Source organism: Megalops cyprinoides, chromosome 5, assembly GCF_013368585.1.
Source record: "Megalops cyprinoides isolate fMegCyp1 chromosome 5, fMegCyp1.pri, whole genome shotgun sequence".
In the NCBI taxonomy this organism is placed as follows: domain Eukaryota; kingdom Metazoa; phylum Chordata; class Actinopteri; order Elopiformes; family Megalopidae; genus Megalops; species Megalops cyprinoides.
In genome coordinates this window covers 33,898,315-33,923,033 of record NC_050587.1, presented here as the reverse complement: position 1 = coordinate 33,923,033, position 24,719 = coordinate 33,898,315, and the positions used below count along the sequence as shown (strand labels likewise).

At 43.5% G+C, this 24,719-nt stretch overlaps 1 protein-coding gene across 1 annotated transcript in view; it reads right to left on the bottom strand.

Moving 5' to 3' along the window:
* The window catches only part of LOC118777948 (A disintegrin and metalloproteinase with thrombospondin motifs 19-like), a 69,176-nt gene extending 44,746 nt beyond the window's left edge, over positions 1-24,430 (bottom strand). The window contains exons 1-8 of the mRNA XM_036529217.1: positions 24,319-24,430; positions 23,513-23,961; positions 17,308-17,467; positions 15,153-15,328; positions 14,247-14,330; positions 11,980-12,134; positions 10,095-10,138; positions 3,496-3,601 (exon numbers count right to left, since the gene is read on the bottom strand). Of these exons, the coding sequence (XP_036385110.1) occupies positions 3,496-3,601; positions 10,095-10,138; positions 11,980-12,134; positions 14,247-14,330; positions 15,153-15,328; positions 17,308-17,467; positions 23,513-23,961; positions 24,319-24,385 (1,241 nt within the window). The 5' untranslated portion in view covers positions 24,386-24,430. The remainder of the gene's footprint in view (positions 1-3,495; positions 3,602-10,094; positions 10,139-11,979; positions 12,135-14,246; positions 14,331-15,152; positions 15,329-17,307; positions 17,468-23,512; positions 23,962-24,318) is intronic.
* Positions 24,431-24,719: the final 289 nt, after the last annotated feature.

Sequence of the window (24,719 nt, the reverse complement as noted above, 5' to 3'; positions counted from 1 at the left end):
CAGCTTTATTGCTCTCTCTACAATCAGGTGCCGAGTGATGTTGTAACTAAGGTTGTCAATCCAACGTTTTCAGACGGCTGTTGTGCAATCATGGATACAGTCGAGATCTGCTTGTGCTGCTGAGACGTTTCAGTCTGCCAGCTCTCCAGTAATGAGAGCAGTAGGGGAAATGGGGGGACTGAGACAGTTTGAAGCGGTTTACAGTTTTCCTGACAGTGATTCCCTGTCCAGTGGGTGATGGATGCATTTTCTTGTGCAACAGCATGCCATTTCCACTGGTGCATTACAGATACCATGTGTGTGCAGATTCTTTCCGGGGTATTTTTTTTTTTGATGAACTGAGCAATCTGTCCAGTGTTTTCAGTGGAAGTACAGTAGGTGGATCTGAATGACCGTGTAGTGTTTTTCCACATGGGAGACTGAGTAAGCCAGTGGCCTGATTCGTCAAACAACAAAAAAGTTGTTTTGGCAATTAATAAAATGTCAAATGTAGCCGTGGTGGTCTGGGTGGGGATCAAACTTTGTGTCACAAGTTCCAGATGAGGCGATTACATCATCAAATCAAAGACCTATGTCCCTCACACAGGTAACCAATCAAGCTGTCCTGATACTAGGAGTGACATCATTGTTTGCAATAGCCTCATGCCCGAGCTAAGCTTGATTAAATATACCGAGGAAAAGCAAAAAAAGAAAGCGAGTAAGAATGGTGCAGATGGGCTGCATTGTAAACATGCTACAGAATATAAATGGTTCACAAGGCTATATACAAGCATTAAGAGTTATGAATAGCATTAAGAGTTATGAATAAGAAATTTTATGTCACGTGGAGTGTCTGCTGTTGTGCTACAAAAACGTGCCAGCACCTTGCTCTTATGCATGACTGTGTAGACTGTAATGAAACCATGAAGTACAATACTCGTAATTCCCTATGTCAGATTTTATGGCATTTTAGTGCATATTACAGAATGATCACTTCCAGCCAGGGAAATTCACACTTGATGTAGTATGCCCAGCTATGAAAATACGTTACATAAATGAGGCTTATAATTTAAATTAATTTAATGGCCGCAATTAATGCTAACAATTACTGAAGTTCCACACATGGAAAATTTAACTCAAAGGCCTGGGAAGCCGTTCAATTTCTTGTAAGTCCAAGCTCCTGACATTATCAGTCTGGTGCATCATTGCGGATTGGATTGGCACACACACACACAGATTGTACGTCATGCATAAATGCATGCGAAGTTGGCAGCCGCTCAATTGCAGCAGGCCATGCTGGCATCAGTGCTGGTTCTGACATGTCTATAAGGATTGATCGTGACAGGCCAGCCACGGCACCCAATGAAACCTGTTTTCACTTTTGCCGTGCAACATTACGCAGACGATAGAGAAGAACGAATACCATGAATAGCACCTAGCACCATCTATCTTGATCGAACCTCGGGGTTTGGAGATGGCCTTGTAAATGCGTCTTGTATTACCAACCCTCCCCTTCTTATTTTTTTTCAGCAGCTTCCAGATTATAGATGATTATTTTGTGCTGTGTAAGGATGATGCTGCAATAATTCAAAATCTTGCATAAGATTTTTTAGGGGCCTTTTTTGTAGTAACACAATTTCAGCGCTAGCATCAACTTCTGAGGAATGAAAAGAAAGATCATGCAGAATTAAGGATGGGATGCTTTTTAATAAAGGGGATTATCGACCTCTCTTTGATAATGTCAATGAATATGTCCAAACACCTCATACCAGAAACTAGTTTTTTCCCCATCCTTTGGATCACCTAAACTCACTGAATAATTGAGTTTACCTTCAAAAAGAAACTAATTTGTTCTATCATCTTATTCCTCCTAATCCACTTGCATGTGCATCAACATGCAACTTCACTGTGCTTTGAACTCCAGTGAAAGCTAATGCCATCAGCCCAATTCATGCCTTGTAGCTGGACCAGATACTGCCTGGGAAAACTGATCTCTGAGGAATCCCGAGTTTGCCTTAGTAGGTCAGCTCAGAACAGATGCAACAATCTGACAGCACACCTCATCAGCTGGGACGCTTCCCTCAAGTCCTTCATGACATAAGAGGAGCTGATATGATAATGCATTTTCCCACAACGCAGCTTGTCAACCAAAAAAAAAAAAAAAAGAAAACTCCTGGCCCCACTTCAATGGGCAGAAATTGGTCCTGACCATTTTACCAAGATTCTGTACAATTTTGTGAAAGAAAGGCCTGTTTTTTTTTTTACAGTCGCTCAGCGCTGAAAATGACCCAGAGTTTGGGTCCATTCACTTTGCAGGCCACATGAGCGCGGATTTTGTGCAGCTGTTGCCAAAGAGTGACGAGATTCTCTGAGCTCATTTGGCAGAGCGGGTGGGTGCTCCAGGACTCATCAGCTGCCTTTTTTTCGCATCTTGGGACAGATATGGAGGAAAAAAGTCTTATACACACACCAAAAAAAACTGATTTAGAGGTTTCAGGCTAAAGGACACAAACGCAGGGCCCAGACACTACCCTGGCAGCCAGTTCTAACGATAAATAAACGCTATCAAAAAGGACAGGAATGATAAACACATAGCAAAAAAAAAAAAAGAAAAGAAAAAGGAGCAATATAACTTTTTCAGAGAGTGCTGTTGTGCAATGACCAACTTCACATTCCTAATGTTCATGTCTTTTTTTTTTTCTCTCATGCACAGCACAAAATTAAACGAAAATTATTCTCTTTTTTAAGTCGGGGTGGGGGTGGATGGATGACACATCCTTGCAGGGTTTAATAAAACCAGATGCTTCGTTTGAGTGGTGCCGGTTGCTCCAGTTGCCCTGGGGGTCCCTAGAGACATTCGCCGCTCTCTCGCTGCAGTCTGGCCTGCTCCCTCCGGCTCTCTTCATCATTAATTCCAGCTTTATTCTCCTATCACCCCTGCAACCCAAACACCAGCTCCGCAAAGACCCAACTCCTCCATATTTACAGTGGCACTCTGGGCCCCAGCGCGGCTGAATGCACCAGCTCCACTCTCCCGGTTTCACCAAAGCCTTAAGACACTTCCATTATGCAACCTCCCATCTGGTTACTTAGCAATGAAGAAGGTAAAAGCTATTATATTCTTGTTGCTCTCAGCTCATCAGTAGATTTTACCCTTGTAGGATCATTCAGACCACATACTTGGTTCTATTTCACAAGTTCTAAACTACTAAAAAGCTTATGGATGAAAGGATATTACAATATTCGCATTTCACTGGTTTAGTGGATATTTGCCCAAGTACACTGAACAACTAATACCGATACACTGGCTGATCACACTGGTAAATTGGCTGTTTACACGCTTACCCCAGATGTTTCCACTGGTGCCCTGCATGTTTACTTTCTTAAATTGCACATGTACAGTCTTAAACTGGATGTTTACACAGCTAGACTGGTTATTTACACTGGTGCACTGGATGTTTACACTGGAGTTTTACACTCTTGCACAGAATGTTGGGTGAGGCAGCTTCCGCTTACTTGTGGCCCATCTCATGGGCGATGGTGAAGGCCAGGTTGAGTCCGTTGTCCTCTGCCAGGATACACTTCCTCTTTTCACTGCACATGCCGCTCAGATATGCAATGCCTGCAGGAGAATTCCAAGACAGATCAATACAATACAATACAATAAAGTGCAATAAAACACATAATACGATACAATATGACACAATGACACCGTACTATGCCTCGTGAGGGAAATTACCCTGGTCCGTTACAAATGACGAGATTGGACGAAAAGAAGGTGCCCAAAACGAGGGCCAAAAAAACTAAATTTGCTGCTCATGGATTACGTGTGTGTTTCTCTTTTGCCCAGAAAGGGAGTTCCTCTACTGGATGGTTCCCCAATCTCTTCTGGGCAACAGAGAAAGTTCCATGTAATCCACGGGACAGGAAATTCTGACAGACCGAAGCCGCGAAAGGAGGGAAAAATGGATCTGCGCTTCTGACAGACTATCCCGCGTGAGGTTAACGAGGACTTGGATCTTTGTTGTTTTCAGCATTGCTTGTCCTGCTTTGGTGTATGGCTGATATTTCCCTTCTTTGTCAACAGCCTGTGGTCGTGAGACAACAGTCCCAGTTTCTGACTGCAATGCCCTCACAATTTTTCAAAGGAAAAATGCAATTTTCAAAATTACTTTTTCATCTTTTATAGACACCTGTTCATGGAAATTCTGAAAGATACAGCATTTGGTTGCCTCATACCAGTAAAAAGCCTAATGTACTTTCCATACAGAAAACATATGCAATATTATACACAGTAGTCAAGGGAAAAATAAACTGTCTATAGTTGACTGTATGAGCAACCTCTAAACAAGAGTGCCTTAAACTACTCGAACTATCCTTGAGCAAACCACATATACATTATGCTCACGTCCATCTCTCTCCCTCTCTCTCTCTCTCTCTCTCTCTCTCTCCTTCCCTCCCTCCCTCCCTCTCTCAACAAAAGATTGCTTTAATCTTCCCTGTTGGCCCTGTGCACTGGTAGGGTACTTACAGTAGCAATGAGTTTAACATCAAAAAAAGTTCAAAACATCCCACTTCAAGTAAGCTGCCCCCCCCCCCCCCCCCCCCCCCAAGGTAAAACAAGCTAACGCCACGTCTGGTGGGTGCCAGTGAGTTTAAGGTGCAGATGACAGCTGCGTCTCCTTAGCTCCTGCAGGATCAGGTTAAGGGGAAAAACAAGGCGAGGGATTTCTCCTTTTCCCATGTAGTGGATCGTATGCCATGACCTTTGATGGCTTAATCACCCTGCTGAAACGGATCCAGAACTAATGCTTTCCATTACGAAACCCAGCAGAACAATCCCACCTTTGATGGGGGGGAAAATAAATACATGAAATTCAGTTTCGGGGGAGAAAAAAGATGTCCATTACCACAGTGCCCCTCATTCTAGCCCAGCTTCAAAACGGCTACCCCAATACCCTCCCCACCCCTGGGCCCCCTCCTCAGTGTTAATTTTCCACGTTTCTGTACCTCAAAAACCTTTCAAGATCAGCGATATGAGTCTTTTTTTTCCTCGGCCGCTAGACGAAAGATTAGCCCTAATCTGTCCATTAATGAATGGTAGGCCTATCTGCCTCTCCCAGACCACGCGAAGTAACAGCCAGTGGCTCTGTTCTGGCGGCACTCAGTACCGCATCTGGCCTCGTGGGTGTCTCCCAGGGCCTGAAAAGCGCCATAATGACATGTCCCTGGTCGGAAATGTGAGACCGCTCCGCCGCGATCGCCCACGATAAAGCCCGGCGTAAAGAGGCTTCAGAGGCGGACAAGCTGTGGCCATAGCCTGGGTGGCGGCACCAAGGGGGCCTGCGCTTTGGAAACGAGCGTCATCGATCTCAAAGCCGAAGCCAAGCGGCTTTCAAGCCAAATTTGTAAAGTGCTGCACGGAATCAAACGTTTCCATATTTGGTCATTTTAATACTTGCATGCATACTACAAAGTTTTTTCAGTTGACACTCACACTTTCAGTTTTATGCTTATGAATTTGCTTTGTATTTCTGATATAGTTCCTCCTCAAACCAAAGCCTGTTGTACGAGGGCAGCTGAAGATGTATGAAGGCAATGTTCACACATTGCGGTTAAATCATGTTCCTGTGATCCCCGTCATTTTTCTGCATTCTGGCTTTCGGAATCCATCTTAACACAAATCACGTTTAACGTTCCTTCCTACCTTCTTACCTTCATACCGTTCATTACACACAACTCAAACAAAAGAGCAACATTGGGAATTACCTGTGATAAGATTCACAGACCTGAGCTTGTTTCCCCACAGAAACACAGTCAAGTCAAGTCAAGTCAAGTCAGGTTTATTTATAAAGCACATTTAAAAACAACAGCAGCTGACCAAAGTGCTGTACAATCGGAATAGCAAAAGCCATAAGACAACACAATAAAACAGAAAGACCGGTTAAAAATCAAAAAAGACAATAAACAACACTGAAGGCATCAGCCAAGTACAGTGAAGGAACAGGTTGAACAGTCATGAAGGAAGTAGCAGAACTTCTGATTTTTTTTTACAAATTCTCCTCCAGTCAGCAGAATGTAAAATAATGGCACATAAACACTTTTCCTCCCTTTGCTTTTTATGAAGTACGCATTAAATGGACCTGCAACTCCGAATCGAGGCTAAAGCACAGGCTTTCATCCTGTTTTTTTTTTTGGGAGGGGGGGCACCCGAATGTATTTTACTTGATATTTTTATAGTCGGACATCAATCTCTGGATACGTCTAATGGCAAACGCAGGCCCCCTAGCTCACATGTGCTGTACACCTGTACGTGCGGTGCGGGATGAACATGGCGGATGCTAGCATAGAGCATGGGAGTTGGTCCCGTGCCCAAGGCTCATGTTCCCCCCCCCCCGTCCTGTCCCGTCGCAGAGGACCTGGATTTGATGGGACGTGAAGGAATAGGAGGGGATACCTGGGATACGAGCCACAAGCAAGACCTCCGTAACCTGCCCTACCCTGTCAGGTAATGTCATCCACAGCGCGGGTCTTAGCGTCCCCTTACAAATAATGTCCTGCAGGAGAGGACAATTTACTGTGAGGATTTGGTCAATTTATAGTGGGCTTACGTAAACGTATTTTCTGCTTTTAGCAAGCCTACAGGACATGTTCCTAAGTGATTGTTTGCTCATATGTGCTTTATCCATAAAGTTCCTTGAAAAATTCCTGAAAACGCGTATTATTTATTAAATTCATAGTTTTTTATTTGTTTTACAGGAAAGCAAGAACAGAACTTGAATTTGGACCGTTCAATTTATAGGATCAGAGCCAACCAGTATGACTGAAATGGTGAAGTATTCTGAGGTCAGACACCATACTGCTTGTCACCTATTTAATGCAGAAATAGACAGCTTCTGTTGTTCAGATAAGAAAGAGGAATTTGTATACTAGACTGAACACGGTGGGACAATGGGGTTCTTTTCATAGTTCAGCTGATGAAAAACTGTAATGTCATATTATGTTTTGAAGATTATAATTTATGAGGTGCTGAAATGACAGCAGCTGTTTTTATTGCATTATTGCAGCCTGCATACTCAGACAATCTTTGACGGGGACAAAAAGTGTGATGTCGCACATCAGTCAGTCCCTCTTTAAAACTTTCCCTTTCTGTGAGTTTTCGGCATTTCTGACACAAATTTCAAAAAGAAGTTTTTCTCAGCGCTTTTCTCGACGTGTCTCTTCACAGTGAAACATTTTTTTTGTCTGCGCACATTTAGTGCCGAACCACCACAGGACAGGACAGGACATTCCGGAACCCAATCAGGACACTCTGAAGAGGGAAGGAAAAGGTACTGCGCCCAACTGCAAAGACTGAATGAATTTCATGCTCCAACGAGATGAGACTTGCCTGCAGTGCAGTCTGTGAAAGAATAAACTGCACAGCGTGCACAGGAGTACACAGAGTATGGTAACCATTAAACTTAGCCAGGATATGCAGCGCAGGAGCACAACCAATGCGGCGTGCCTTGTGCTGGGGTATGCAAGGACAAGCGGCCCAGGGAAGCAGTCGGTGAGATCCAGGGAAAGACGCCGAGGGAAAGTAGGTCAACGACTGGCTTTCCCAGCTCTTGGAAGGAGCCGCCACAGTAATGGCTTTGTGACGTAGCGTGTATACTGTGTGTCACACAACTTTCTGGCGTTGCAGCAAGGGGGAACGGCCTCCCAGCCAAGAGTCTCTTGGGGCAGGGTCAAATGCTTTCTCACCTTATGAGAGAAGCTGAGGATCTCAGACAGCTAGATACAACACACTGGGGTCTGAGCTGTTGTTACGTGAAGTACAGTACCTGTCAAAAGTTCAGACACACCTGATTAAGATCACAGGAGACACGGATTGAAAGACATTTTGATCTAAAGGAATTACACTTAAATTCTTGAAATTTGTTTCTGAGGCATCAACTTCACCATTTATATTTGTCTATCTATGAATTTATTTCCTATATATATATTTATATATATATATATATATGTTTGGCTACTTTGAGATTTAGTATTATTTATAAGACTTATTTTAGGTGTTTAACATTTTTTTGCTTTTTTCATAGCCTAATTCAATTTGTGGTATTTCATAGTTTTGATGTCTTTACTATTATTCTAAAATGTGAAAAGTAGGAAAAATAAAAGAGAAACCTGTCAATGAATAGATGTGTCCAAACTTTTGACTGGTACTGTAGTTGAATGTAGACATACTCACTACAAACTGCACACACGCAAACACCACACACACACACACGCACGCACACGCACACACACATACACAAACACACACACACAAAATACAATTACAGACATAGGAACCAGACAGCTAAAACCACAATGTAGGTACCCCTTGTTCTCTGGAATTGCTGTTATTCTTTCAGTTTTGTTTTGTATCTATTGGTGCTTCCTGAGAAAACAGACACAGAGCTTGAGTTTTCACAGGGGAGCCTCTAGCTCGGCCGGAACTGAAATTCCACAACTGCGTCAACACTTCTGACGCGGTGGGCTGACAGGTCCGAGGCCTCTTACAGGCTAACTGCGCAGGTTTGTTGGTCTGTGAGCTGTTTGCTCTGTTATTATTCTCTCGGCAATACTACCTGCATGGAAAGGCATGCACCTCGATGACCTGCAATGGGAAGCGCCTGCAGAGAGGATCGTTATGTTCTTCATAAAAGAGGGAACGGCAACAATACTGCCATTACCTCACTCTCGTTGCTGTCCATGTGAGTACAAAGTGCCGACCCCCCGCACACCCCCCCCCCCACCCAGGTCTCCGAGGAACCGGGCATAACTCCGCCCCCTGTGCACTCGGAACGGCGGTTTGTTTAGCGCTCTGAGACACGAGGGGGCTGCCAAGTGCACAGACACTTCATCCGTCTTTAGCGCAAATAGCGTGCGGCGAGCATCTCTCAATTGGTTACAGGGATAGCGACAGAGGGCCACATCTGGACAAGTTTACCCAAATATCTAGAAAATAACATCCTATTGATTCCTGCCACTGCAAACCCCCTCAAAATGTTTATGTCTTCCAGGCCTCACTTTGCAGAATGTCAGGAATTCAGTAGCCTCACAGAACCTCGTTCAATGTCGGCCATATTGTCTCCTCCATTCAAATTAACCACAATGCTGGTTCTCCTTAATTCTGAATAACAAAATTAAGAGACTGTTTGTTTTTCACTGCTTACACAACATGTTTTTCATTTCAGAACTCGTAATGTTCGTAAACAATGAAAAAATTAACACCAGTTTAAGACCAGATCAATTTGTCATTCAAACAGATGTGTACATCATGGTTACGTGGAATTTGAGCCATGTCATGTAGTTATCAGACATATTTCCAAATGCTGTACAACTTCTGGTCCTTTGGGATTATCAAGCTCAATGGGACCAGCTGGTTAAAATAAATTGAAAATATATTTCTTCAAGGAGACTTGGAAATAGGTTTCCAAATACGATTCTGGACTTCTGCTAATAGTATAAAAAGCCATATCCCCCATTTTTATTGTTGCTGTATGTTGTCTATGCATTGAGATGGTCACTGCAATATGCCTTTTGTACAATGAATAACAGAAGGTTAAGAAAATAACAGCATGCCTTACAGCAACGCACAGCACACAGGCCATGATAATGTCATCAGATCAACAGGCGAGTGAAATATGTGTAACAGATTGAAGCACAAACACGATGCACATCTTTGGCAGCAAATGGCCCTGTGTTTAACGTGTTTACTCTTCACTGACATATGGTTCAGTCTCCAGTAAAAATATGCTAATGGAATTAATATGGTTCCTCTTCCCTCTCTGATTGGCTCTAAACAAGGTGGATTATAGTAATGGAAGAATGACTCTGGTCCATGTGGGCTACTTGTGTGTCAAAATGCTACAGGCCACAGAAGCCTAAATAGCCACTCCCACTCAGAGTTGAGCTTGGCTTCCTATTTCATACAAGGGCAAGATTCAGGTACGCTGAGACTAAAGCTAATATTCAAATGAATGATATTGAATATGTCAAGCTGACCATCTATTGCTTTGAAACGTGAATCTCTCTCTCTCACACACACACATTATCACACACACTTAGGATGGTGTTTAACTTACCTACGGTGTCACATGGTTCATCTTTATGCACACAGAAATCCTTCCTGAAACATAAAAGGCAAACATCAACACAAGACAGGCAAAGCCACCACGGTGATCTGACCCATTTATATATAATTTGCATGGCTGAGTGGAGAACTACAAGGCACCTTTATCCTCTCCACAGCAATCCACCCTGTGTAAGTGCCAGAGATTAGTGGGGATATCCCAACCAGCATCAATCCATAAATCTGCTCCAAGGGTTAATCAGGAGATGTGCTGCGCTTTAGGACACCGAGGGGATGGAAGGGCCACGACCCAGAGACTGCGGGCCCTCCATTTCAGCTCACACACAAAGACGGGTTGGTGTGGAGCCATCTAGGGGGAGGGCAGTATCGTGGGCTGGAGTATAGAGGCTGAGGAGAAGGCCAATGGCATGGTCAGGATGTCTCATCATAACCAATGCTCCTCACCATCCTCCCAAGGGTCGCCTAACCCTCGTTGCCCCTCTTTAGCCGTTGTCTCGGTTCCCACAACCGAGCTCCCGCGTAGCTCGACACGCCTCCACTGCACTTACAGAGCCATCCACAAAGCAAACCGGCCTGCTGGAAACGCCGACGAGACAAACAGCCTTGAACTGAGAGTCTGAGAATCCTCTGTGTTTGCCTTTCTCCAGTGGCTGCATGTGATAGTGGCGTCACGGCAACGATGCCTCCGCCATTTTGTTTACATTACTGTTTCTCTGTTGCAGGTATTGAGAACGGTTTTCATTTGGTCTACGAAAAACTCATCTTTGTCAGGGAAGCTGAGCACAAACTTCAGGATGGTTTTTGCCTCCATGAGCTCATTTCTACGAGAAATTCTGAGAAAATGTGCAGAGGAGGCCAGCAGAAATCAAACAACAGAATAAATCAAGGTTAGCATTAATCATGGACCAGCCCTGAGGTACACTGAGAAAACGAGCGCATACCTTATCGCTGCCATGGAGAAAGGACTGCATTTACTTTGCGAGTAATTAGTTTACTTTAAGACAGCTTGGTATCGTTCCAAGCTTACTGCATTTGCTTAGGTGTCCTGTGTATTGAGTTCTTATTTTACTGGACAAAAGAAAACAAAAGAGTATTATCATTCCTAGCAGTAGCAGTAGTAGTGGCAGTAGCTGTAGTAGACAACTACAGTTGTGTTTGCAGTGAATGAGATGGCTCCATATTGCCTTTTGGGGAGTCCTACACCACAGGATATATTGGACTTTTGTCTGCATTGCTATTTCTCATGCTCAGGAAGTCACACCGCATAAGGGCATCTGCCAAATACATAAATTAATATGAATGTAAAAATCATATTTATTTTTGTAGTGATTCATTTATTATCTCTGGCACACATTCCCACCCATAAGTCCTTGCAGGGATGCCGTGACAGTGCAGTGGGTGGGTTTTTGCCAGAGACTATTTGCCATCATTCCTATTCTGACAGTGACTAATGGAAGTGACAAAGAGCTAAGGGGCAGTATTACTGCAGGTGAATGCCCAGAAGTCACTTTACCTGCTTACTGAAATTACAGGGCATACAGGGTGAATAAAATGGCTTTGCTCCACAGGGGACAGCCGTGGAGGGGGCTGGCAAGGGTTTCCATCTCACTGCTCTCTGACCCCCTGCATTTTGCCAGGCGGCAACAAATCGCTCAGATTATGTGAGCAGAGTAGCACCTATCCTCCAATGAGTGCCCCCTTGGTGCGCTTTTGACTTAAAACTAAAAATAGCCATTGGCTGAATGCAAGGGTGTCAGAAGATTGCAACCTCAGTGCTCAGCTTTCATTTCTCATATTAAGTGCTGCCAGACGACACCACTGCAAAGAGCCATAGCCAAAGAGTGTATTTTTTTTCTCACTTCCGGAGGTAACCCCACCTGGTGATGAGGATGGCGGTGTCCACAGAGGGAAGGTCGTCCCGCCATCTTGTAGAGAAGTCCGAGTGCATGCTCTTCCTACCGTACTCATCGTGCTGCCACCGGCAGAAGCTCTCCAGCATCTTCTCACCATGGTGCCCAATGTACAAGTCAGCCTGAGGACACACGGCTCACATTACCCACAATCCACTGCTTCACGGCACAGCCACATTGTTCACATTATGGTCTCAGGGCGTTTATCTCAACGAGGCTGTCGAAAAGCACACATTCCCCTTTCTCATGCAGTCAGACAGTGATAAAAGGTACAAGTGAAATATTTACAGAACTGGGTAAGCACCTCGGAGGCTGTTCTAGCATCTGAAATTATGGTGAGCAATTCAGATGAGGATTAAGGTGGGTAAAACTGTGTGTAACATTTTCAAACACAGTCACTTGAAATATGCTCTGCTCTGCTCTGCAGACAGTCCTAAGTAACCATAGATTAATTACCAAAGATCCCTGTACACAGGGGAGGATAACTTTGAAAAAAGTCAGACACTACTTCTATCGGGTAGCAGTATATGAACTTAAAAGTGTACAGATCTTTGTCTTGTGCAAAGATTGGTAAGAAAGAGACTCAGATATCTTATTGCATTGTCAGAAACAAATAATACAAAAGAGATATACTACAAGGGGTTCATTCATGGGTCCAATGAGTAGTACATTGCATTTCCTTGCAATGTGCAATGTTGGGGGAAAAATACATTTACCAGGTTTCCATGTCAGTCTTTCACTGGTATAGCCACTTGTTTCATCCAATCTCTAGTGATGGGAGAGTGAAGCTTCAGGAACTAAATCACAGCATTTTGCTGTAGAGAGTGAAGTCTTTTTATTTGTTTAAAGTTAGCGATTAACAAATGGTAGCTCCACCCATCACGGGGCTCATGAAGCCTTACTTACCCACCCCCATTAATTCCATTACATCAAATGAAGGGAAGTATAGAGTTTGACTGTTACATAAGCCAGATTGTGGCCATGATGTTTCCATTATGAATTAGATGGATCTGAGCTCTCATAGAACTTACATCAAAAGAATTAGGACAATATTGAAATATTCTTAATGTGATTCAGCTCCCACAAGTGGCAAAAAATTGCACCCTTTCTTTCGGTGCCCATGTTTGCCAAGTTGGACCTGGTTCCATCCCAACATTCCCCCAAGCATGCATGTGCGATGACGCTTGCATCTGCAAAAGCTTTGCATTGAGTCAAATGACATGAACGGTCACCGACAAACACAAGTAAACCAAGGCTCACATGTGACATCAAACACCAGAAGCTAGGCCGGCAGCAGTGTTCAGCATTTCCAACCCACTAAAAACATGTTTAGAACAACGACAGAATCGTACAATGGCGACACTGTCTGTGAGACAGTGACGTTGTTACAAATCACCTTCCCCCCTGTCAAATTCAAGTCTACTTTATTCTTCAGAACTCTTGGTCTAGAGTGTGGTCAACCACTTGCTTTTGAAGACCGCAGCTGTTTTTTCGACAAAAATGAAAATGTGACGTTGCCGCAATTTTTCTAAATCATGTAACTCAACACAGACTCTGTCAAATGAGCAGACATACTTTGATCGTACGTGAAATGAACAGCCATGCGGTGAGTCACTACAGCCCACATCACAACCCGTGTTGGCACACCCAAATCAATGTACTCAGTAAAGGCAAGCACAATTTTTCACGTAATGTACAACACGCTTTCCTCAGTTGTGGCCACTTGGATAATACCTATACATCATCCGTGATTACCGACCACAGTAGTGGATAACCATAGGGCGTTAACCAAATCTGAAATGTGTCACCTATTTCTTTCTCTTACTAAATCAAAAACACTCACAAAGTCTGCGAAATGACGTGATAGTCACCACAACGGCACAGGGCCAATAATCCCTTCTGCTTTTTCCCAATGTGCTTTCGCATATTTGAAAAACAGCCGGAAGGTAAAGTGAAGATGATGTCAGTGAAGGTCTATTAAGCAGACAGGAGGAGAAACCATCTGACACAGAAACATAACGGATACGGACAGATTAATAAACGGCGCTGAATCAAAGCGACCCCCGAGGGCTGTTTTCCTTGCAGAGCCAGAGTTTTCACTCAAACAGCACAGATCTGTGCGTCAAGACAAGTGCTTCCCATACAGTCAGCTGAGGTTTCCTCTTTGTGTGTGGAAGTGTGTGTGTGACGTAATCATGCAAGGGTGGATAATGCAAGCAATAGGGTCCGCTTACCGGAGTCTCCTGGAGCAGCACGAGCTTGGTCAAGCGGATGTTGATTTGGATGCCAAGGCTCTTGTGTTGAAACAGGTTAAAAACCTACGACAAAAAAGAAAGGTTTGGGTAACTAAAACTCTCATTGCCCATTCAGGACAGCTGTTTTCATCTAGCACAAGTACAATTTCAATGTTCATCATAAAAGGTAAACCAGACATTTCATATCAACACTCCATTAAGGAGCTGACCAGAGGGAATGACGTAAATGCTTACTAAAGCACTCAATTAAGTCTCTCTCTTAAGTAGGGCTAATTAAGATTAAATATTCAGTGTTGGCATTTTTGGAGCATTTCTTCTTTTAGAAACAACAGTGGCCATTAAAGGTTCACATAAATGTTTTGGATATATCAGAATCTCAAATATTAATAATCACATGTGGAGCTTCCGATCTTAAATATATTTGGCCACTGCAACATAAATAAGACAACAGCTGAAGACAAACTGCTAAACGGCCATATCTCACATTATGTAGTCAGGAACTCAACCCAACGTCCACACATCATGCACACTGTATTCACTTTAAGCATCAGTTCAGGCAAATTTGCTGCCCTGACATTACAATCCATATAGTGCTGGTCTCACACTATTCAAGCCACTGATACTAATACTACAGTACTACTCTTACTGGTAGAAGTAGCGATACTACTAATATCACTGCTTACAGTTTCACTTATTCATTCTGCTTTGCAGACCCATCAGACCTCATTCAGGGTTTTACATCACAGGACTGTACTACACTTTCCCCTTTGATCAGATGGATAATTCCAGACTAGAGGGAGAGTGGCAGGAGGGTGACGTACTTCCAAAGCCATTATGGAAATATGTTGTCAAACAGAAAGATGACAGTGGGAAAAGAAAACCTACCATATTCATGATGGTAAGTATGAACCGCTTTGCTGCCTCTGAGCCATGGTAACTGACCATTGCAGGGTCAGCAACGACCAGAGTTTCCACGTTGTACTCATGCAGTAATTTGTATGAGTATCTTTTCCCTCTTCCACCACCTTCTGGCACTTTTTTGCTTTTATTTTTCTGCTTGTCTGTAAAAAAAGAAAAGAAAAAGAAAACATTAAAACACAGTTTGCTGCAAAATCGAGGGCACTCTTTGGGGCTTGCAGATGATGGTAATTCAACTCAGCTGTAAAAAGATGGGAGTGTGTAAATCAATGGCAGCTAGATTAGACCTCTTAATGAAAACCTTCAAGCATACAGTCTCAGCCCAACTGCGAAGACTCCAATCTCCATATGAGTCAGGGTCTGCAGCTTACCTTGGACCCCCGACAAATCATAATCTTTTCCTGGCCTGGGATTGGCTGACACAGGAAGGGGGGAAGGAGTGAGGTCTTTTTGGGGTGAGGGTGCCACAGAATGGCTAAGGCAGACACAGAGAGATACGCTTTATGGTATATCGGTATCTGTGCAACAGCGGAGGACACACTGAACACGCATCAAAACTGGAAGAGTGTGCATTCTTTTATTGTGTGAGTATTTTACATACTCTGTAGCCTCGGGCATTCCAGAATTTAAGGCTTTTTGTGTGGTTCTGAATTGGAAAACAAATGTGCACTTTCGGGTTCTGAAGAGGACGGGCCCATAAATCAGACGCTAGCGTTTCTGCATGCTGGGGAATACCGATCAATCAATCAATGTTTATGTGATATAGAGCCCTTTAACATCAGATGCACAGAGCACTTCGCAGTGTACTGTTTCCAGAGGGGATAAAAAGAAATAATAAAAAAAGGAAGGACACTCAAGTGAGACTAGGAGATTGGGAAAAACTGAAACATTATTTCCTGACCCCTTGCAAAAGGTGACTGGGCTAGACTGTGTGAAAACATATGTTACAAATAGTTGAGTCATTAAAGAATATCACAAATGTCATACAGTTATACACAGCTGTTTTTTTCTCTGTATACATGCATTATGTTAATACTTTTAATTTTAGTGAACTCTCCCTCATTTTTTGTAGTAATTCAGAGTAATCACTCATTTTGTGCACTACGGGAAAATATCTGCACCTCCCTGGATCTAAATCTAAACTGTCAACTGAACCTTGTTTTAAGGCTAATTTGACAATAGCATGCAATAGGTCCCATTCATTACAGCACACATCAGAAGTCACTCGGCTCCCTTTATGCATATATTTTCAGCTAGAGCCAATTTGTATTAATATTTGCTTCAGAGAATGCAAAAATTCCTTATTGAGAAAGTGCTGTTATAATCGCATGACTTAATTTGTCTGTGTACAAGAGTTGTGAGGTTTGCAGAGGAGTAATTACACAAATTCTTTTCCCCCATAAATTACTTTGCGGTTGTTACGTTTTCTTGCAGACTCTTGCCTCAGATAATCATGATGTTCTTACACTGGTATTAGACCAATATTTTTTACATTTACATTCACATTTGAACTCAGTGTGAACTCAATATAACAGTGATCCCCTCCATATCAAGTTTAGCTCTTTAGAAAGGGGCGGCAGTGTAGCACAGTGGTAAGGAGCAGGACTCACATCCGCAGGGTTGCCGCTTCGATTCCCTGCTGGGCACCGCTGCTGTACCCTTGGGCAAGGTACTTAACCCACAACTGCCTCAGTAAATATCCAGCTGTATACATGGATAATGTAAAAAATTGTAACCTACGTCAGTCAGTCTGGATGAGAGTGTCTGTTAAATGCCAATAATGTAACACAGAAACTATCCAAATGACAGCTCATATCATCATATAAGAGAAGGAAGGGAGCGGTTATACTGAGCTGCATATATGAATGGTGCTTCAGTGGTTTCTGTACCATGGGATACTAATGGTAGGCCACCCTCAAAGAGCACAGAGTAAATTATGTATCCCAAGGGCCACCTGGAGCACAGACACAAAAAGGAAGCTCACACAAAATTGGAAACCTCACGTGGAAGGGCACTAATCTGCATTAATGGGAGAAAAAGAAAAAGATTCATGTCACGTTGTAACAACATACAATGCATCAGAATGGCGGTGAGCAAAATGTGTTCAGAGAAATGAACGCACCCGGAATGACTCCACAGTAATTGGGCATCATCTGTTTGGCTGCCCTCTCCTCCGCGGAGCGCCTTCTCCTGTAGACCCGGTGAGCATGCCCCGTGACTGCAAGAGTGTGATTCAGAGGCTCGATAAATAAAAAATCCTCATTGAGCTGAATGAACCCCATCTGCGAAGACAAAGAGACGCCGGTCAGCGGTTGCAATCAATCGATAATTCAGCCTGATAAATGCTGTGGAGCTGCAAATCCACATTTTGCCTTATCTCCAGAAGTGTGGCGACAGAACTCTTGAGGGTGCTTAAGGTGTTGGTTTTTGTTTTGGTCATGTGACATCCTTCTTCTTGATTGACATCACCTCACCTTCAAATCTTGACATGAGGTTAACAGCCCTGCATAGCACTTCTGTAGTTGCCTACATGTGATATCCCACAATGCAATGCAAATTCTGTGTCAAAATGTTTAAAAAGCCACACACAAAGTTGCACTGTGACATGCCCTGTGTGCCTCTATGGAGTACATCAAAGAATAGTAAATTCTGTGCAACAGACTCACAACTATACCTTCAGAGGTGATGGCTCCGTAAGACTCATAAGGTCATTTAAGGATCAAAACCCCCACCTAGCATTTAAATGCTTGTAAAAAGCCAAAGGCAACCTCTCCCATTGGCATAGCTTAGGGCTGGGTGTCAAACTGAATTCCTGGAGGGCCGGCATGGATGCAGGTTTTTGTTCCAACCAATTACCCTGTTATAATTGGTCTGATAAGTTAATCAGCTATAGACCTGTGTTCTATTGCATTTCCAAAATCACATCACCATAACATATTTGAGTATCGGGCACATGTGCAGTGCTCAACTGCAATATATCATTACAAATTCAGTTAAAACCATCAAACTGGCTCTGTAATAAAGTAAGATCTGGAGTGAGACTGAAAACCAAGATACCCACCAGCCCTCCAGAAATTCAGACTGACACCCCAGCCTCAGGGCATTGAAAAGCCTTTCGGCACGTCTCTGATTTACGCTGACACAATGATGAGCGGTTCTGTATGGTGGTGCCAGGATTGATGCAAAACAAGAAGAAGAATACCTCTTACTTCAGAGAAGTGAAACTCTACATCAAATAAAAGTCTTTAAGAGGAGCGATTCACCAGTCCAGCGCTGGGCGTAAAGTTAAAAGAAAAGAGCGTCTGAGTGTAGTCATAAATGCCTCAGCGCGCTCAGCGGAACAGGACACCCAGGGAGCCCGGATTACTGCAGGGCTGCAGAGAAACAAAGCTCTCCAGCATTTTTCGCTTCAGGGACGTCACCTCTGACCGTGGCGTGTTTATAAAAACAGGTACCTCTCTTTAAAAGCCGATTGGGCCTGTTCCCTGTAAACACGGCAGCCAGGCTGGTGCCGTCCCTCCTGCATCAGAGCCGCTGATCTGCCTGACGCGGGCCCGGGGGTGGGAGGCGTCACGAGCTTTGGAGGGGGGGAGGTCCGCGATCCCACAAATTTACATTACAGGTCAGTTAGTCCAAATAACAAGCCCTGGATCGCCCAGTCCTGCCGGGCAACCACCCCGGCTCCCGAACCGCGTTGCCACTTCCAATAACCCAAATTGTCTACATGCACCTATTCCCCCAGGCAGCAAAGACAAAACATTGTAAGTAACTCCTAAATACCCCTCGGAGAATTACCTGATGTTTGAAAGGAATGGGGTTCACCGCGGGACCCTCTGAGAAGGCTTATTTGGTTTGAGGCCGTTTAATTCTGACGACTCACGCAGACTAAACAAGGGGATCGTTTGCCTGATTAAAGGGAAGCTGATTAAATTTGGGGGCTGGGGGTGGGGGGGGGGGGGGGGGGGGGGGGGGCGGTCTGGGGCCCAGCCCGTTGTAGACGGGAGCCAGATTAAACTGTGTTCTGCAACAGAGGTGCCTGTAAATAGAAGGAGCACGCTGCCCGACGCTACTTTGGATGCTAATGAGGTTTACAGTCATTTGTGTTGATGGTGGTGAGCACGCCTGATTTGACTCGAGCATGCCTCTCTGCATTTGAGAGTAATTGTGCTTCAGTCATGTTATACAAACTTCTTACATGAAACTGGTGGAAAATGAAGAGGCAATCAATACTGCTTTCAGCTTTTAGAGATCGCTCTCAAGATTTATGAGGCTAAGGTTTAGACTGATGTTGAATTTCCAAGTTTAAATAAACAGTAAGCTTTGTTAATTCTGCCATTTAATTTATATTTTTCTCCCCAACAATACTTTTAAACCCCATCTGCACTGAAGGCAGTTATTTGCTGGTGGCAATAAGGGACAGCTTTTCTGATTTGACTTCTGCATAAGAAAACAGTAATTTAAATAGATTGGATAGAATGTACCTTTTTCAATCACACACACAATCAGAGATCTCCACATGGGATTGAAAAGGATATTTTGAAAAAAAAAATGCGTGTTGATCATTGTTGCTAGGGTTATGCAAATTCTGACTTTGAGTGCTTATCCTCACTGATGAACACTAACAGCGGAATAGAAGGTGCATAACCTATTTCAAGTTGCATGGCCATAAGTCAAGTCAGAATCAGGCCTTAGAACAGCAACATGGTACCGTTGCTTAGATCTACACAAGAAGGTAAAGAGTCAGGACACCATTTAGTCTGAATAATCACATGCTAAACCATCTGAGATACTGTTTAGAGAACCTGCATCACTAATTTCTTTAGGTCACCAAGCATTGCTTACATCCTACATGTTATCCATTTTACCCTGGCTGTTTACTGCACTAATGCAGGTTCAGTGCTTTGCTCAAGGGTGCAACAGTAGTGCAACAGTAGTGTCCTATCAGTAACCTGCAGCTCTCTTTATGCATTACCAACCTGTGGCCTTTCTCTTTGTCAGTGTGAATCAGCTCCAGTTTGGTCCCAGGTATGGGACTGATCCTGCTATTACTGGTTTCTTTGCCAAACAAAATCTGGATGTCTTGACCAGGTCCAGTGCATTACCAGGACTATTATGATAACACTATGCTCTCTGATCTCACAATGTGAACTGCATGTTCTTGTGGTGTTTGCTATTTTTTACAAGGAGACCATCAAGGTGTATTAACAAGTGTAACTGCTGGTGAGCTATGACTGAAACAAACCTGTGCTGGTCACAGTGCACAATGCATGACATTTTCTAAGCAATGTCTTCAGTTTCAACACATGGACAGAGAAATTAAGCCTCTACCTCCTCTTCAACATGGGCATACATGAGCTAACACGTTCAAAAAAAACATTTTTCTGTCTCACTGGTGGACCCCCTTCACCTCTGTTTGCCTCCTTAAACATTCAGCTCTAGAGTATGCATTTCAGTTCACCAGACATTAATCTGTCCTTGGATGACATCACTAATATGAGGAGTGTAAAGTGGATAGCGTACTTCAGTTGTTTTGAAAACAGGAATTCTGTCTTTGCGGTAGTGTGCTATTTCTCTGCACTGCACCAGTTACATGTACATATAGTGATTGGAGTGTGAGGCTTCATTACATCATATTACATTAATGTCATTTTGCAGACGTTCTTACCTAGAGCGACTTACATAGGTTACAAGTTTATCCATTTACACAGCTGGACATTTAGTGTAGCATTTGGTGGCTTAGGTACCTTGCCCAAGGGTACAATAGCAGTGCCCCAAGGAGGCATCAAACCATTTCGTGAACCTTTCAATGGGTGGAGCTAACATATTTCATCAATGACTGGCTTGAACCAACCATTGTGTTTTCTGTGGACAACACAGTCTTTTCACTGGTTCAAACAAGCTGATGATTGACAAAACATGACAGCTCAGAGAGAAGTAGCGTTCATGAATCCTCACTCTCCCATCACTAACAAGCAGTGTGGTACGGCTGCACACCAGCAAAACAGAGTTCAGAAACATGGTGGATTGAAGAACACCAGTCACCAGTCAAAATCCATCACTGTGTGACCACAAGGAAACTGGATATTTCCACTGTGGTTTAGTCCTTGACGTTTCTGAACATTTCATTTTTTGGCGCAAAACTGAGCAGCATGTAACGGACACTGTGAAAAAAAAAAAAATCCACCATTCCACCAAAAAGAGAGTAAAGAATCAGTCCACCACTTATTTACCATTAACTCTTATCCACGCTACAGCACATGCACAGCTGAATACCTACTAACTTAATCCAGGTAAAATACCTTGCTCAGGTGCAGAGTAGCTATGCCTCACAGGAATTGAACCTGCACCCCTGCAGCTAAAAGTTCAAGTAAGGAACCCCTATGCTTCTCTGCCACCCAGACAGAGCTCCCAATGGGACTATAGACTCACTACCATTCCGGACTACTGAAATGAAAGGCACCGTTTTCCTACATGCTTCACCTAATGTGACCCAGTTATTGTCTTGCCTGCCCAAGTGAGTCAGTGGAAGCTTGGTAGGTCTGTTTGCTTATATTTTCAGCAAAAGGGCAGACATTATGTTTTATGTCTCACAGTGAGATTCTAATAAGAAAAAATGTTGATTCAGGATTCTGGACATTTTCTTGGCTCGTGGAAAAAAAAACTTAAGTCCAATACGCCTTACCACCTCTGGTTTGCAGTTGTCGTAAAAGTTAATGCACATCAACTCCAATATCTCGTTAATTGAAATTGTTTTTAATGGACACTGTGAAATTGAACAAAAACGCACTTTCCACGCGCCAGGTTTTTTTTGTCGTGCTTATTTCATTCTGTGAGGTGATGCTTTGAGTTAATAAGGGGAAGCCGGCAATACCAGTCCAAAGCCTTGGGAAGGGGTCCAAGCCATGAAAACCACAGGAGCTCACCCTCAAAACCTCAGGGGGTCGCTAATGACTGCACGCTGCGGCTTTCGGATATGTTCATGTTGTCTGCGTTCATCTGATCCAGAACCACAGGAACGCATGCGGGGGAGGGAGGGGGGCGGGGGGCTGAGGCTGCAGGATGGGGATTGTCAAAACGACCCCCACACGGCACAAGACACACCTGAAGCACTAAGAAGATGTATGCTCAAGTATACAAGTCAAATGGGAGGCAGCCCACCCGCGTATGACACACCCACCCACTCCCCCACCCCGACCTCCCACCATTCATCACCATTGTCACGGTTTTGCCAGGGACGTCTTCGCAGAATAATGAGGATCACATATTGGGACAACATTTCATGGCAAAGGACCATGATAAATACACCTCTAAGCACTGATAGTGAGTTTCGAGCGTACGAGTGTGCGTTATTTATAAAATGCTGAAACTCTTCCTCTGCTGATGTCAGGGATGAACTTTATAGGACAGTAACTCTGTTGAAATCAGAACTTTGAGGCTTCACTCTTAATCCATCGGTCATTTCTCTGTTCTGTACAGAAGTCAGCCCTTTTTCAGCGTCTCCAACCTACTATATCACTTTTGAGCCGCTTTTACTCTTTGCACTCACAGTAAATTTACGAGTACGGTAAAAGGCGGTAATCGCTAGACAGGTAACGTTTAGACCATGTCTGATCACATGGTGACAGGGCAACTGTAAGCAACCAGCTGATTATAGATGTAACTAGGCGTTGCACCGTTTAGAAGTGAGATTTATATCTTATACAAAGACTAAAGCCTTAAAGATACGCGTAACCGTGAATAACTGAAATTTAAAATGTATGTAGAGGTCTTGGCTACGCAAGAAGTTCAGGGGTATGTGGTAGCGACTAAACTCAGGATTAAGACAGGGCGAGTGAGTGTGAAGTGACTATGAATACCATGTATAAATGTGTTGTTGCTGGCATAAATACAGTTACTTCATTGTCACACTGCCAGTGTAAATGTGTTTGTTGATGTATGGATTTCTTTGCAAAGAAAGAAAAGCTAGGCTATAGTTTCAATCAAATTCATAATTGTATTCATTCTCAAAGATTGATGTTGCTGGCGGCAATATAGTCCAGCATAGCAGAGTATTAATAATATTAGACAGGTTTGATAAATTGTCTTGCATCACAAAACAAATCTGGGTTTATAACTCATAAACTACCAGATTACTGCAAGAGACAAAACAGATAGAACGGATATCATAATAACGATTAATTTAAATCGCATCAATGACAACTGATGCAATTTGCGCGTGTATATGTAGCCACACTCCTGCCGGCATCTTGGTGAGCGATGATTTTTATTCTCTTTATTTGAAAGTAGGAGCGTCAGAATGTCTTTGTAAATGAAGAGGTTACACTTACCAGCCCGGCGCAGGTGCTGAATGAGGCTAGGGATCCTGCGTAATTGAGAACAGTCCCGCTGAAATAGCATGCAGTCTCCGCGTTGGCAGAGGAAGGAACTGGCGAGTCGCGCGGAGATGCCTTTCGTGCTTTCGGTCTATTCTCCACCATGAATTTCTGGGACAGAAAACGGGTATCCCTCTTCAAAATGAGATGCAGGTCCCTGCCAAAAGCTTGGATTTTCAGTCTCAGACCGGTGGAAGCCAGCGTTTGCGGTCCTGGAGGTTCCCAGTGGTATAACTCTTGCGACTCGTACTCTTCCCAGTTGGAAATGGAGCGGACCTCCCGAGAACTGCTCCCCGTACTGGCATCTCCCCCTCGGCCGTTCGGTCTGTCGGGATCCGGTGGACTGGTGTCTGGAAGAACCTCGGGGAAAAATATCTCCGACTCGGAATCCTGCGGTTGCAAACCTAAACCCGCACAAGAGAAGTTACAAGACTGAAATACCGAGGTGCAAAAAGTTAGCTAGCTACTTCTTTAACTGAATTGGGAAGAAAAAAACATTATATACACGTATTTTGCCCTTGCTGAAGACATAATACATATCACCTTTTAAGCCAGTATGACACCTGTAAATTCACATTTTACTCTGTACCTTACACGTCTATGAAACATTAGCGGCTATACTGTAGAAGCAAGCTCATGCAGTTGTGACGCTATGGTCTTCAATAAACTTGTGCATACTATTTTGCAATTTTGAAAATGACATCCAGCTTAACTCCAAATAAACAACGCAGACAGTGATTTTTAAAAGGTGGTGTTTCTACCTGAAATAACAGTAGCCGACAAAAGACACAACTGATGCAAAATGCTGCAGATACGATTGAGCCGCATTATTCTCTACAACAAGTCCAATACAACTTTCCAAATCAGCTTTATCTCGATATTGTGTACCAATGTCAAATATTGTCAAAGTAAATCGCTTTCCAGGAACACGCGCCAAGTTATGTGTTGTCTGTGCACTGCCGGTTATTTATATCCATGTCCCGGTGATTGCTGCTCTTTTTTCTTCTCTCACATGCGATCGTTTCCAAATGAATGAGTCCGCGTCCCGCAGAGTAAAACTGAAGTCAGCACAGAAACAGAGCTGAGAAGAGAAGGGAAAGAGAGAGAGAGAGAGAGCAGGAGAGAGAGAGGGAGAGGGATCACATACAGTATGTATGATGTA